The 12,990-nt window shown below is 42.3% G+C and overlaps 1 protein-coding gene across 1 annotated transcript in view; it reads right to left on the reverse strand.

The window, feature by feature from the left end:
* The window catches only part of slc9a7 (solute carrier family 9 member 7), a 71,475-nt gene extending 58,814 nt beyond the window's left edge, over window positions 1-12,661 (reverse strand). Inside the window, exons 1-3 of the mRNA XM_080733812.1 lie at window positions 12,295-12,661; window positions 7,152-7,354; window positions 5,972-6,049 (exon numbers count right to left, since the gene is read on the reverse strand). Of these exons, the coding sequence (XP_080589938.1) occupies window positions 5,972-6,049; window positions 7,152-7,354; window positions 12,295-12,592 (579 nt within the window). The 5' untranslated portion in view covers window positions 12,593-12,661. The remainder of the gene's footprint in view (window positions 1-5,971; window positions 6,050-7,151; window positions 7,355-12,294) is intronic.
* Window positions 12,662-12,990: the final 329 nt, after the last annotated feature.

Raw genomic sequence — 12,990 nt, forward strand, 5'->3', positions numbered from 1 at the left:
AATTTAACCCCCATCATTTTCTGATAGTTTTGTCCCTATAGAAGCCAAAACAGCAAAAAAAATCTATTTGGCAAAAGAATCCTTTGGGAAATTGGGAAAACAAGGCCGAATAGGGCCAAAACTGAAGTGACCCGCCCCCAAGGAAATGAGGGAGGGGTCTGAAAATTTTACCCCCGTCATTTTCTGATAGTTTGGTCCCTATAGAAGCCAAAACAGCAAAAAAAGCCATTTGGGCAAAAAAATCCTATGGGAAATTGGGAAAACAAGGCCGAAAAGGGCCAAAACTGAAGTGACCCGCCCCCAGGAAATGAGGGAGGGGTCTGAAAATTTGACCCCCGTCATTTTCTGATAGTTTGGTCCCTATAGAAGCCAAAACAGCAAAAAAATCAATTTTGGCAAAAAAATCCTACAGGAATACATAGCATACCGCACTATCACTTTAATTTAAAGATCAGTGGGCTGCCACGAAGTAGGGATGCACCGAAAGGAAATTTCTTGGCCGAAAACCGAATACCGAATTCTTAATTATATATACTTTTTTATTTTTTTCTAACCATTGCTGTCATGGCTGTGTTGTAGAGCTACATGATTATGGCAAAAAGTAGAAGGGTCCATATTGAGTTATTTAAAACATATATTTATTTATAGTTTAGAATTATTTATTTACTATTGTGTAGTAAATTTGTAATAAAAGACATATTATGTCTCAAAATATTAACATGCCATATAGTTGAATTATTGCATAATAAAGAAATATCGATGTAATTATTGTTATTAAAATGTATATATTTGAATATCCTATACATTATTCGGTTGTATTCGGTAATATTCGGTATTTGGTATTCGGTACTATTCGGTAATAATTATTCGGCTGTAAAATCAAACCGAACCGAAACCGAATATGCGTTTTTTGGCACTATTCGGCCGAATATTTTCGGTGGCCGAATATTCGGTGCATCCCTGCCACGAAGAGATACAATTTCTGTGGACAGGGTAAAAGGCGAAGGTCACAGACAGTCAAGATAAGTAGTAGAAGAAATGTTGTGGATAGAGTTCTCAGTTGGAGGTCAGACAGAGCTTAAAAGGGCTTAGAAATGCCTGTTGGGTTGACCAGGCTAGGGTTGAGCATTTATACTAACTGGCCAGGTTGGGCAGGGACCTGCAGAGAATGTTAGAGAGGCAGGGGCTGGCATTTCCAAAAGAGTCTTTTGGTGGAAGAGCCTAAAATAGCAGACCTCCAAGCTCACAACACGTCACAGGCTATTTTCGGTGTGTGAAACCACACTGAACTAAGCATAACAATACTGGAGATGTGGTGTAATGGCATGGATTTCTACACAGGAGAGGGCAATTCTTTCAACATAAGGTGCTGCATTCAATTTCAGGAGAGTTTTGACAAGGCAATTCTATTGAATGCTGCCTTCAGGTATGGCATGGAAAGAGGGCATTTGAATTTCTTTCAGCTTAATGAAAACTGCATTCATGGTCTGGGGAGGGCTCTTTTTATAGACGGGTAAAGGGCCATTTATAGTTACGTATGCTTGATTTTGTGTACGTTTTTGGGTGAGAGAGTACGTACGGTAAATCCGTCTACATGCAAAGTTCCTCTACGTTATTTACGTGCCGACCCGCTCTCCGCTCCAATTCTGCTCCCGTTGGGGCCGCGCGCCACATGGAGGTGGTTCTGCACAGCACACACGCGTAAAAAGTAAAACCGAAGCATTTAGCCAAAATATGTATAACCACAGATTTTTTTTTACCCGCCGTGATGTTTGGTATAGGTGGCAACAGTCAGGACCACTGGTTCTGATGTCTGTCGCAACGTTATCGGTAAATGCAACTCCGCGAGGGTACAATTTTAACCACATGGATGCGGACCCGGTTAACAAAACACCCGTACACACCCGCTCTATATTGAACATAATTCCCAAGTAAAATGAGCCGCTGTCATTTGTCCGGCCGTATGGCATGGAACTCTGGGTGTCACTGTGAATGTTATGTGCTCTTTGTATTACAATTATTTAATATTTTTGTGTTGTGTCAATGTCAGGTATTTTGTTTGTTTTCTGTACGGTGTTGTATTCTTTTCTTTTTATTTTCATGTCTTGTCTGTAAGTAGTCTTTTTATTGCCAAGTGAATGTTGTTCTGTTTTTTTTCGTCAAAAAAAATAAATAAATAAACATAATGTTTAAAAAAAAAAAAAAAAATGAGCCGCTGAGCTAAATCGTGTGAGGAGTCGAGGCGTCCTCTTCAAGTGGTTGTGTAACAACATTCCTTTTTTCCAGTTTCTTGATAAAATATATTTATATTGGGACACACAGAGCTGTCATAGAGCAGAGTTAAAGTCATTTTCATCACTACTGCGCCTATGTTTGACAACGGTGGTCGTGGGTACTTCTTGCTACGGATACATCTTGTACGTTCAGTCCGCCCAGTTGGGTGCTGTCCGTAAGGGTCCGTATACAGAGCTAAATCATCGTACTGGGAGTCAGACCGGCTCAAACGGAGGAGAGTTCTCTCCCCCTCCGTTGCTTGTGTATTCCTGCGGTCATTATGTACTACTATGCATGGTACTTAAAAGGGCAGGGGCTCAAGCCCCCATTCATGTCTATGTGTGCACGTGCCTGCTAACTGGCCAGGTTGGGTAGAGGTTGGGCTGTGCAAAAAACTAAAAACCAACAACAAGCGCAGAGTTAATAGTTTGAGTAGACAGACAAGTTCTAAAACTCACAACAACTCTATGTAAATGTAAGCTACCTGAGGGTTTGCCATTTATCAACTGCTAAAAGAACAGGTGTCTTGCATGAAAAGTTAATTATATATTCAATTCAAACTTTATTCAAGACACTCACAGGTGTAAAAATAACATTTAACTTTGAACAAACAAAAGATAGAAAATAACTGCAGGATAGTGGCATTCTATTCCATATACAAATGGACTGCATTTATATAGCGCATTCCTCCTAAGTGCCTTACAATGGATTTCACATTCACACACACATTCACACACCGACGATGGAGGACACTATGCACCAACCTGCTCATTGGAGCAGTTTGTGGTTTAGTGTCTTGCTCAAGAACACTTCAAAACACAGCCAGGAGGAGCTGGGGATTTAACCGGGAACCTTCCTATTCCATTACGGCCGCTATACCTCATGACTGAGTCACTGTTGCCTTGTGATGTCCGAGCCTAAAAAAGGATATGACTAACTATTCTCTATGTTGCTCTCTCTCTCTCACCCTGTTTTCGATGTTATTTGAGCTGCCTCCTACATAAAATGTTCTGACAACAACTGAGTTTCGGGCTCAGTATTGTATGTGATTATGATCAGGCTTGGTTCGGGCACGGGCACTCGGTTTGGTACAGGTTTTAATTTCCAGGGGCATTGATAAGTCTACTCACTGGCACTGTTGTTTAATACTGTTCCATAGTAGTCTACTCCCATTTGACACTTTCTTTTGTAAGATTCTGTGTATAGCAGTAGCTGTAAACATCCCTTGCATAAGTTATCTTTATTTGAATTATAAATGTATGTAAACACAGTAGACTGCAGCAATATTACTAAACACTGAGATGAGTTCCAGCAGGTGTCATGGAATGATGGTGACAGAAATGACACCTGACACCACATGACACGATTGTGATCAAATAGCCTACAACCAGTGTAAACCACTTGACTATTGGAATTATAAACAACCTTTAATAAGCTTGTGCTGCAGCAAAGCGCTGTACCTTTTCCCACCCACTGCACTGTGACTCCATCTATTACTGCATAATGAAGAAGCTTGAGAATTGCTTACTCACCAAACCATGACATTAGATGTCACATGGGGGCTGTGATGCATCTCATTTTTTTCCCATTATTTCAGAAACAAGAAGCTCAAGACCGTAAAGCGTACAGTATGAGGGTTCACAATCCAAAATTCTGGAGCAGTCACACAATAAAATACATATATTTTTAGAGTAGCCAATAATGTAGTATAATAATGTAATGTGTACGTAGTGTAGTGCTCAACATCAGCAAGAGTACACATGTCACCAAAAAGAATCTGTGTGCTTGAATATTAAGGGTGAGCGATAAAATAAAAGCCAGGAGAATTAGACTTGCAGGACACTGCCAAAGACACCAGGAGCTGCCAGCCAGTAAACTGGTGCTGTGGGAACCAACACATGGGCACCGGTCACGAGGACGTCCCACACTAACATATGTGGATGTACTCAAGAAAGACGCATGAGGGGCGCCTGGTGGCCTACTGGTCTAAAACGCATACCATATAGGCATTGATGCCTGGCGGCGTCGCCGGTTCGATTCCCGATCCGGACGACCTTTGCCGCATGTCTCTCCCCATCTCTCCCACCGTTTCCTGTCAGTCTACTGTACTATCCAATAAAGGCATAAAAAAGCCCAAAAACAAATCTTTAAAAAAAAAAGAAAGACGCATGAGCACAAAGCACCAACGAGCTGGCCAGATGTATGGAGAACCGGGATGACTGGAAGCGACGATGGAAGGCTGGTCTGAGGACGACCTAGAGAGAATACGTTTTACCACTTTATCTCCCAAATATAGTCGTTATGCCAATGAAATCCTCCCACTGTCACTGCTGCTGTATCCTACTGGCTAACCTACTACGGAGCCAGTGAGGAGCCCCCACTGGAAGGACATGCTGACATAGCACCTCGTCCGACTCCTTTCACCCAACACTCTGTGCTGACAAGTTCCACCCTCGCTTACTAAACAAGAGTGACCTGGAGGTGTGCATGGTTGAGCAGCACTGCTCATTGACCAACTTCATCTTTGACTGCTGAATTGCAACATACCGTATATCAGATACTTATTGACGTTTTCGGGCCGAGTAGGGCGTAAAATGTATGCCAATTAGTAAGGCCAGACGGGGCCTTGGGCTGGCCCAGTTAGGGCACAGTTAGGGCCCAGTTACTGGGCCCAGTTACTGGGCCCAGTTAGGGCCAGGCCTTAATTTCTGGGCCCGTTGAAAACGCAGAGCTGGTTGAGTCTTCATTGTGTCAGAGGAGCATGAGGTGTGACAGACAGACGGACAGACATGAGCTGGAGGTTTTCATACTAAATAGCGACTTATGGTTTCAACAATTACATACTGTACACAGAGCCATGTGTATTACATATTACATAGGCTACTGTACATTACAATCATTCATTAATTGCTTCACATGGCTCAATTAAGGAACCATGCAGAAGAAACTGGACATGTCAGCGCCAGACGTTTTAATATGTGCCAACCTCCTCACGAGAGGAAGCAAAGCCATCTGGTCTAGACTTCACCTCAAAGGGGCTATTTAGTTTCAGTAAACACTGGATGTCCCCACAGCCTGGCCAATGAGAGCTCTCCTAAGCGGACCATCTGTCCAATGAAACAGCAGTTTGTGGCAGCAGCTACAGTATGTCCTCCTGGACCCCTCTATGCACTGCCACGATCAAATTACCATGCATTCTATTAACCCCTTGTTATCAAATAAAATGTACTCAGTAGAATGGCTTACTCTTTCCATTGTCCAAATGTCCCAGCAGCAACAGACACATGGTACTTGAACTACCATGTGAACTAAACTCATTTAATGGATAATAAAAAATAAGTGATAATCTATTTTAACATATAGCGGATTTATTTTTTCTTCTTCAAAAACCTTTTTATAGCAGATCTACAAGGACACAATGAATTGCAACACATTGTGAGCTAGTAGGTCTGCTATTCTCACTATTTTTGTGCGACACCGTTGCATGACAACATAAAACAAATAGGGCTTACCGTACTTTATTATAGAAAAATATATTTAAAACCATTTTGGTCAATTCGTTAATATATAAAAGATGCAACAAATGATCTGAAAAACGTAGTTCCCGAATATCCGATGAATCAAAGAAGTTAGCGATAGAACAATCACTCAAATAATAATCGATAGTTGCCCTATAACATTTCATGTTATGGTTCACCTTTTTCAGACTGTATCCAGCATGGAAGATGATGGGAGGCAGCAATATGTTGAAGAAGACCTCTGGGTCAAATGTAACCTGTGGGGAAGAGAAGGAAAGATAAAGCATATCGTTGCTGTCGGGTGGAAACCTCATATTTAGGCTGTAGCTGAAAAGGTTATGATTATGAAAAACTGACAATAATAATACATCAGACTCATGGTACCCAAAGTCGGCATTCTAAAACCTGACTGCGTGTCGTGAACTTGTAGATCAGTTATGTTCAAATGGCCAAAGTATAAAATACGGCTTAAAGCTGCAATCTGCGACTTTCATGTCCTACCAGGATTTCAAACCCAGTATAAAAGCTGACATTTTCGAGGCACAGCTTGTTTGGCAAAGCAAGATATTTCCCTTTCATGCAATGATAACTATCAACCAGTAGTGGTCCTAGTCCCCAACCATTAACCAAAGAACCACCTCCACCCACCGCAGTTGTTTTAGTTACATTTCATTTATAAACATACTCCTTACGTTAAAATATTTTACTCACTGAGAAGCTATGGATTGCAGCGGTTAAAAGAAAAGCTCAATCGAGGCGTAAACCTGTCCACCACCACAGAAACGTAACATGCCGCCCTTTATAATATAATTAAATATTCAAACATCTTTTTTCACAGTATCAAAGATTGTATGGTCATGATTCATCAGGATATAGGATAATAGTTTTCTATCTTTCTATGGGAAAAATGTATGGCATATGTTTTTGTGGCACCAGTAAACCATGCCCACTGCTGCTATGCCCTATAATCCATCCACCTCAGGTATACAAAACAATATTGTCGTTGTTGGGTGGAAACCTTGTATGTCCAAAACTGTTCGTTTTGTATTGATCGTTTTAGAAATGATCTAAACCAGTGAAAATAGCCGATCTACAAGCACTTGTGTGCTTGTAGATCTGCTATTTTCACTAGTTTTGTACGACAATCTTGTATGGTGAAGAAGGGCTTTACTTTGCGGGGGGGAAAAAACGTACAAATTTGAAACTAATAGGAGATACGAGGTTTCTGCCCGACAGAGATATATAAAAAACTAGAAAATATTGTTCCTTCGAAACAATTGTAGGCTCGCTTCAAGCCAGAAAACAATGGCTATAAAAGTACAAAATGTTCAGGCGAGCCCACAATAAATCCCTGTTTACCTTTCGCAGCATGTCATTCTGTTCCACATTGTGGATCTCGCGAGAGTTGATCTCTCCTTTGAGTGTGTACTCAAAGAACTTGCCGCTGACGTTGAGCAGCAGGGTGCTGGTGGGGCCTCCCTTCAGAGCGCAGCTCGGGGGGGTCTTGTGGTGGTAGCTGGTGGCTGGGATGCCGTAGCGCAGGATCACTCCTACTAACAAACCTGAGGAGGGGAGAGGAGGGAAGACAGGGGTCAACAAGGCCCACATGCATTACTTATGCACTTATGCCCAGGGACGTGCTGGCCATTGGGAAAAGCGGGACAACTCCCGAACGGCCGGTTCATCCGGGCCTGTCCAGGCCGGCCATTAGGAAAAAAATAAAAAATAAAATGTCGGCCGTTGTTCCATTTTGGGGGCTGGGCGGCCAACAAAGTAAATCGCTTCATCATACAAGGCCATTGCACAAAAGTAGTGAAAACAGCAGATCTACAAGCACACAACGCCTCGCGGTGCGAGGCGTTGTGTGCTTGTAGATCGGCTGTTTTCACTAGTTTAAATCATTTTTAAAATGATAAATACAAAACAAACGGTTTTGGACATACAAGGTTTAGACCCGACAACGATGAAATATAACTCATGTACAATAATTGGCCCACTGGCTTGTCACTTGTCATGATCTGAAATGGCAAATCTTTGAGCAGCAGCAGCGCTATAGAGAGATCGCGCAATGAGGGCCTCTCCAACACTTTTTCCCGGGCTGAATCAGGGGCCCAGCACGTCCCTGCTTATGCCCTAATATACCAGGGGTCTTCAACAGGCCAAGGACCCCTTAGTTGAGAGATGAAGCAGGGACCCCCCACAACCTTTTCATAGATTCCATATCGTTTCATTGTTTGACAGCACAATCATCTGTGTATTTTGGATTCATGTCAATTTGTGTTTTCAGATATTTAACCACTTGAACTGTCAATACTTAACTTGACATTTCACTCTGTACTTAGTCTGTTCTTTTTTCCCCTCTACACCAAACACCTTTGCCGAAAATAGCCGATCTACAAGCTCAATGCGAGGCGTTTGTGAGCTTGTAGATCTGCTATTTTTGGCTAAAGTTCTCAGAATATAGACACTAGGATTCACCTGGTTAATATAAAAAAGGAGAAAAAGGTTTCTATCACACAAAGATTTGGAGGACCCCCTGTATTAGTAACTCTGAGGACCCCCTAGGGGTCCCGGACCACCTGTTGAAGACCCCTGCTATATACACTTTCTTGTATGACGAACAGGGAAGAAACGATGTTCTATAAATTCACAACACGCTGCATTGCAACATGTTGTGAGCTTTTAGATCAGTAAATAAGGCTGAGAGTGGCTTATGCTCAAAGAGCATTGAAATGGCATCATTTGCACATTCTTGGAATTCTGCATTTTGTCAATTTCTCAGTCCTAGTTCAGTTCCAGATATCTAAAAACCCATACACACTCTGTTGCTCTTGGAGAATGTTCCTTCATCTTATTTGACTACTAATCTACTTTATTTCACTACTCTCCCGCACATGGCATACTTGTTCTCTGAACTGTAATACATCAAATTGAAAGGGAGAATGTCACAAATTACACTAAATTCAACTGAGTGTGGCAGTGTTTTCCACATGGGTTTGCCGTCCAAAACAAGAGATTCCAGTAGGGATGCAACCAATATCGATGGTTAAAATATACATTTGGCCAATAGCTGCTTCTAAAAGGTTTTTTGTCCATTGTTTTTTTATGTTATTCATTCCCCCCTTGTGCCAGGGAAACAAACAAAAAAGTAATTATAAAAAAATACCGCTTTCCTTCATCATACTATCTATTAATAAGCACAAACTCAATCATATAGGTCAGGGGTCTTCAACGTTTTCGAGAGAGAGATGAATCAGGGACCCCCACAACCCATAGATTCCATATAGTTTCATTGTTTGACGGCACAATCATCAGTGCATTTTGGTTTCATGTCAATTTGTGTTTTCAGATATTTTACCACTTGAACCGTCCATACATAATACATTTGGCCTTTCACTTTGTACTTAGTCTGCTCTTTTTCTCCTCTACACCAAAGCTCTTTGCCAAAAATAGCCGATCTACAAGCACACAACGCCTCGCAGCGCGAGGCGTTGTGAGCTTGTAGATCTGCTATTTTTGGCTAAAGTTCTCAGAATATGGACGCTAGGGTTCAAGTGGTTAATATCCACGAGTTTCCTACGCCCCATAGTGCATTGCGCAAACGTCTGCATCGATCTTCCGCCGCCGATTTACAAGCTCACAACGGGTTGCATCTGCGACGCGACGTGAGCTTGTATGTCTGCTGTTAAACCCGGAAGTTTGGTCCTGATAGTCTCCAGTAAACTCCCGCGGAAACTTGTGGATAAAAAAGGAGAAAAAAAAGCTTCTATCACACAAAGATTTGGAGGACCCCCTGTAGTAACTGTGAGGACCCCCTAGGGGTCCCGGACCCCCTGTTGAAGACCCTTGATATAGGTTAATAAACAACAGATTAACATCGGCCACTGGCATCATGGCATGGGTGAAAGTCGTCTTATCATTCTGCACACACACTGTTGGAAGTCAACAAGGTTCAAGCAGGCACTCCAGCACAGAGAATGTTAGGGGAAGGTAGAGAGAATTTGGGAAATGAAGAAGCAGCTTGAACAGGAGCCGTAGCCAACAGGGAGAGAGATGATGCAGGGCCGTTCCAGCACATAAATCCTCTGCTAAGGCAGTTGTCATCAGCATGAGAGATGGGGTAAAGCTGCCAGCAATGCATTCGCTGTTAGTGTTAGTACCACTAGGTTAACTGCAGAGCGCACACGCACACACACACACACACACACACACACACACACACACACACACACACACACACACACACACACACACACACACACACACACACAGGGGTGTCACAAGGGGGGGGGGGGGGGGGGACTGTGTTACTAGGGCCCCAATCTGGCTAGCCATCGTCAAGGAAAAGTTCTGTCGCTCTTTTCACTTTTGCAGCAATGCAGAAGTCTGTAACCGAGAGACTACTATAGGGCCCAAGGTGGTGGGACCTTAATTATTGTATACTGCTATTGAAAAATAGCAGATATGCAAGCTCACAGCATGGCACCGAGTGCCACGCTGCAAGCTTGTAGATCTGCTATTTTATTAAAGTCGTGAAAACGCTGTGTGCAAATCTTTGAATATATGAATAGGGGGGTCCCTGGAACTAAATATTTTTAGATGGGGGTCCGTGGCCAAATACATATAAAAACATAAACACAGGTTTTTCAAAAAAAACCTTAGAAGGATTTGAAATATTTAAAAATAGCAGATCTACAAGCTCCGAGCTTGTAGATCTGCTATTCTTCAATAGTTAAAGCACAAAATAATGCGTAATAATGCTTTCCCAGTTCCCCCTATATGAAGAACATTCATGGGGGGCCCGCAGTGAATCCTTGTACCCAGGGCCCAGAATGTGGTGCGACACCCCTGCACACACACACACACTGGGGATGAGTGTCTGCAGTGTGTGTGTTACGCACACCAAATTAATCCTGTGGCAAGGTGGTTTCCACTTTGCCAGGCAGAACCGTCGCACCAGGCAGGCAGTGACGCAGCTCCACAAAACCAAGGCAAACAGTGGGACTGACCCCAACACAGGTTCAAAGTTCTTTCACCTCAAACTCAGTACTGTTGACAAATATCTCTGAAAAGGTTTCGACCATCAAATACATTTGGAGATTTCAAATGTAACATAGATGTCAGTGTGTATGATGTGAGAATATAGTCTACAAAAAAGATATGATCACAAGATCAGCCAACATTAAGGCAGCAAAAGAAAACGTGTTCATAATTACGGACTACATTATAATAAGTGTAATAATAATAATAATAAAGTAAGTGAATGATATAAAAGCTGAAACATTTCATGCACTAAGGAGCATGGCATGAGCCTCTGTGGATACCAAAAACAACTTTTGCCTGAAACCTGTCCCGTTTTACCCTGTATAGGGACATTCCAGGAAGGAAAAGGAAAGCAAGCCTGCCATCAGAATTCCCAGGTCACTAAGTGTGACAGCGATGGGGAGGAATGGGATGATACTGATAAAATGTGAAAATATGTAATAGAGAAATCAGATGTAGCGTTGGTGAATCTGTTTGGCTATAGCGTAACTCTTAGCGCCTTATATACACGATTGTTTAAGCGAGAAGCAAAAGATAAGTTGGGTTCTTCTGTGCTCACTGGTGAGTGGATATGAGATGACAGATCATAGCAATGGCCCCCAGTGTGTTGTTATGTTTTATGGTGTTGGCAGGGCACAGCTTGGGTCTGGTCTGGTGCATTTTTATTCTTTAGACCTGACACTGCTAGAGAGAATTATGCCTCCAACCAAAGAATAAGACTATAAGACAAGAGATAATGTACTATTTGCTGTTCTTTGTGTGGGTGGACTCAGGCACTCAGTCTTATAGCAAACAATCATGCATAGATAGATAGATAGATAGATAGATAGATAGATAGAACACTTAATTTGTATTTGCTAGATAGATAGATAGATAGCTAGATAGATAGATATAACACTTAATTTGTATTTGCTAGATAGATAGATAGATAGATAGATAGATAGATATAACACTTAATTTGTATTTGCTAGATAGATAGATAGATAGATAGATAGAACACTTAATTTGTATTTGCTAGATAGATAGATAGATAGATAGATATAACACTTAATTTGTATTTGCTAGATAGATAGATAGATAGATAGATAGATAGATAGATAGATAGATAAACTTAATTTGTATTTTCTAAGTCTGAATTCAATTTGGCCACATAACTGTCTGTCATAGGCAACAGTGCATTCCCAAATCGCACGTTTGACATTGTCAGTGTGCCAGCCATTTAAATGGATTTATATTGTGATTAAATGAAACACTACTGGCATGTCAAAGCATCTTTACTAACAAACAAATGGCAGTGCAATTGTTAGGTTTAGGTTCCCGTCGCCTCTGTGCAGACTCAGAGCCACTTGAAAGAATGAATCACGCATGCATAATAATACCGTGCTGCTACATAGTGTGCTATACTGATAGTGGGGGATGTGATGATAAGCCTCGATCGTCTCACTACAGTCTTTCTCACCATAGATCATCGCCAGTCCCGTCTCGTGTAGGAAACGGACCCGTCTGTGCTTGAAGAGCCATATCGTGAGAATCGTGAGGGTCAGCAGTAAAATGAATGTCAGTAAATTAACGCTGTCCTGGCGGTGACTTTCCTCCGCTTCTTTCTCGGTCGCCAGTTCCCCCATTCCGTCGTCCTGCGCGTCCATGGTGGACACCATCGCGTTCAGCAGGAGAACCAGAAAGGGCAACATCTTGTTCGTGTCCACCACGGCCGCACGGAGTCCGCGGACCCCCCGCCGATGCAAAGAAGCGTCCATGGTGGTGCAGGATGGATGCTGACAGACACAGTGGTCCTCCTCTCTCCCTCTATGCCATGTCACTGCAGCGCCAAGGTAGACAGATGACTGCAAAACTATTCGCCAACAAAAATCCTAGACCAGTGTGTAGTTCAACCTTTTAAAGGTACAGCGCGTACCAAATGCATGAGGACGCGCGTCACTGCGAGCTTGCACTGCCCCCCTGGAACAAGTAGTAACCGCAGACACCATGAGAGCAGTGGCGTCAGTTCAGAAAAAAAGCTAAGGTATGGCAACATGACTGGTGTCATGTTGCCATACAGGCATGATACATTTATTTTAAGAAGTACATTTAATTTTTAATCCCCCGTTTCTACGGTTTCTTGGGCTGGATATGGCAGCCTGGAACAGTTGTTCAA

The sequence above is a fragment of the Nannobrachium achirus genome (genome assembly GCF_963921795.1).
Source record: "Nannobrachium achirus genome assembly, chromosome: 1".
Classification (NCBI taxonomy): domain Eukaryota; kingdom Metazoa; phylum Chordata; class Actinopteri; order Myctophiformes; family Myctophidae; genus Nannobrachium; species Nannobrachium achirus.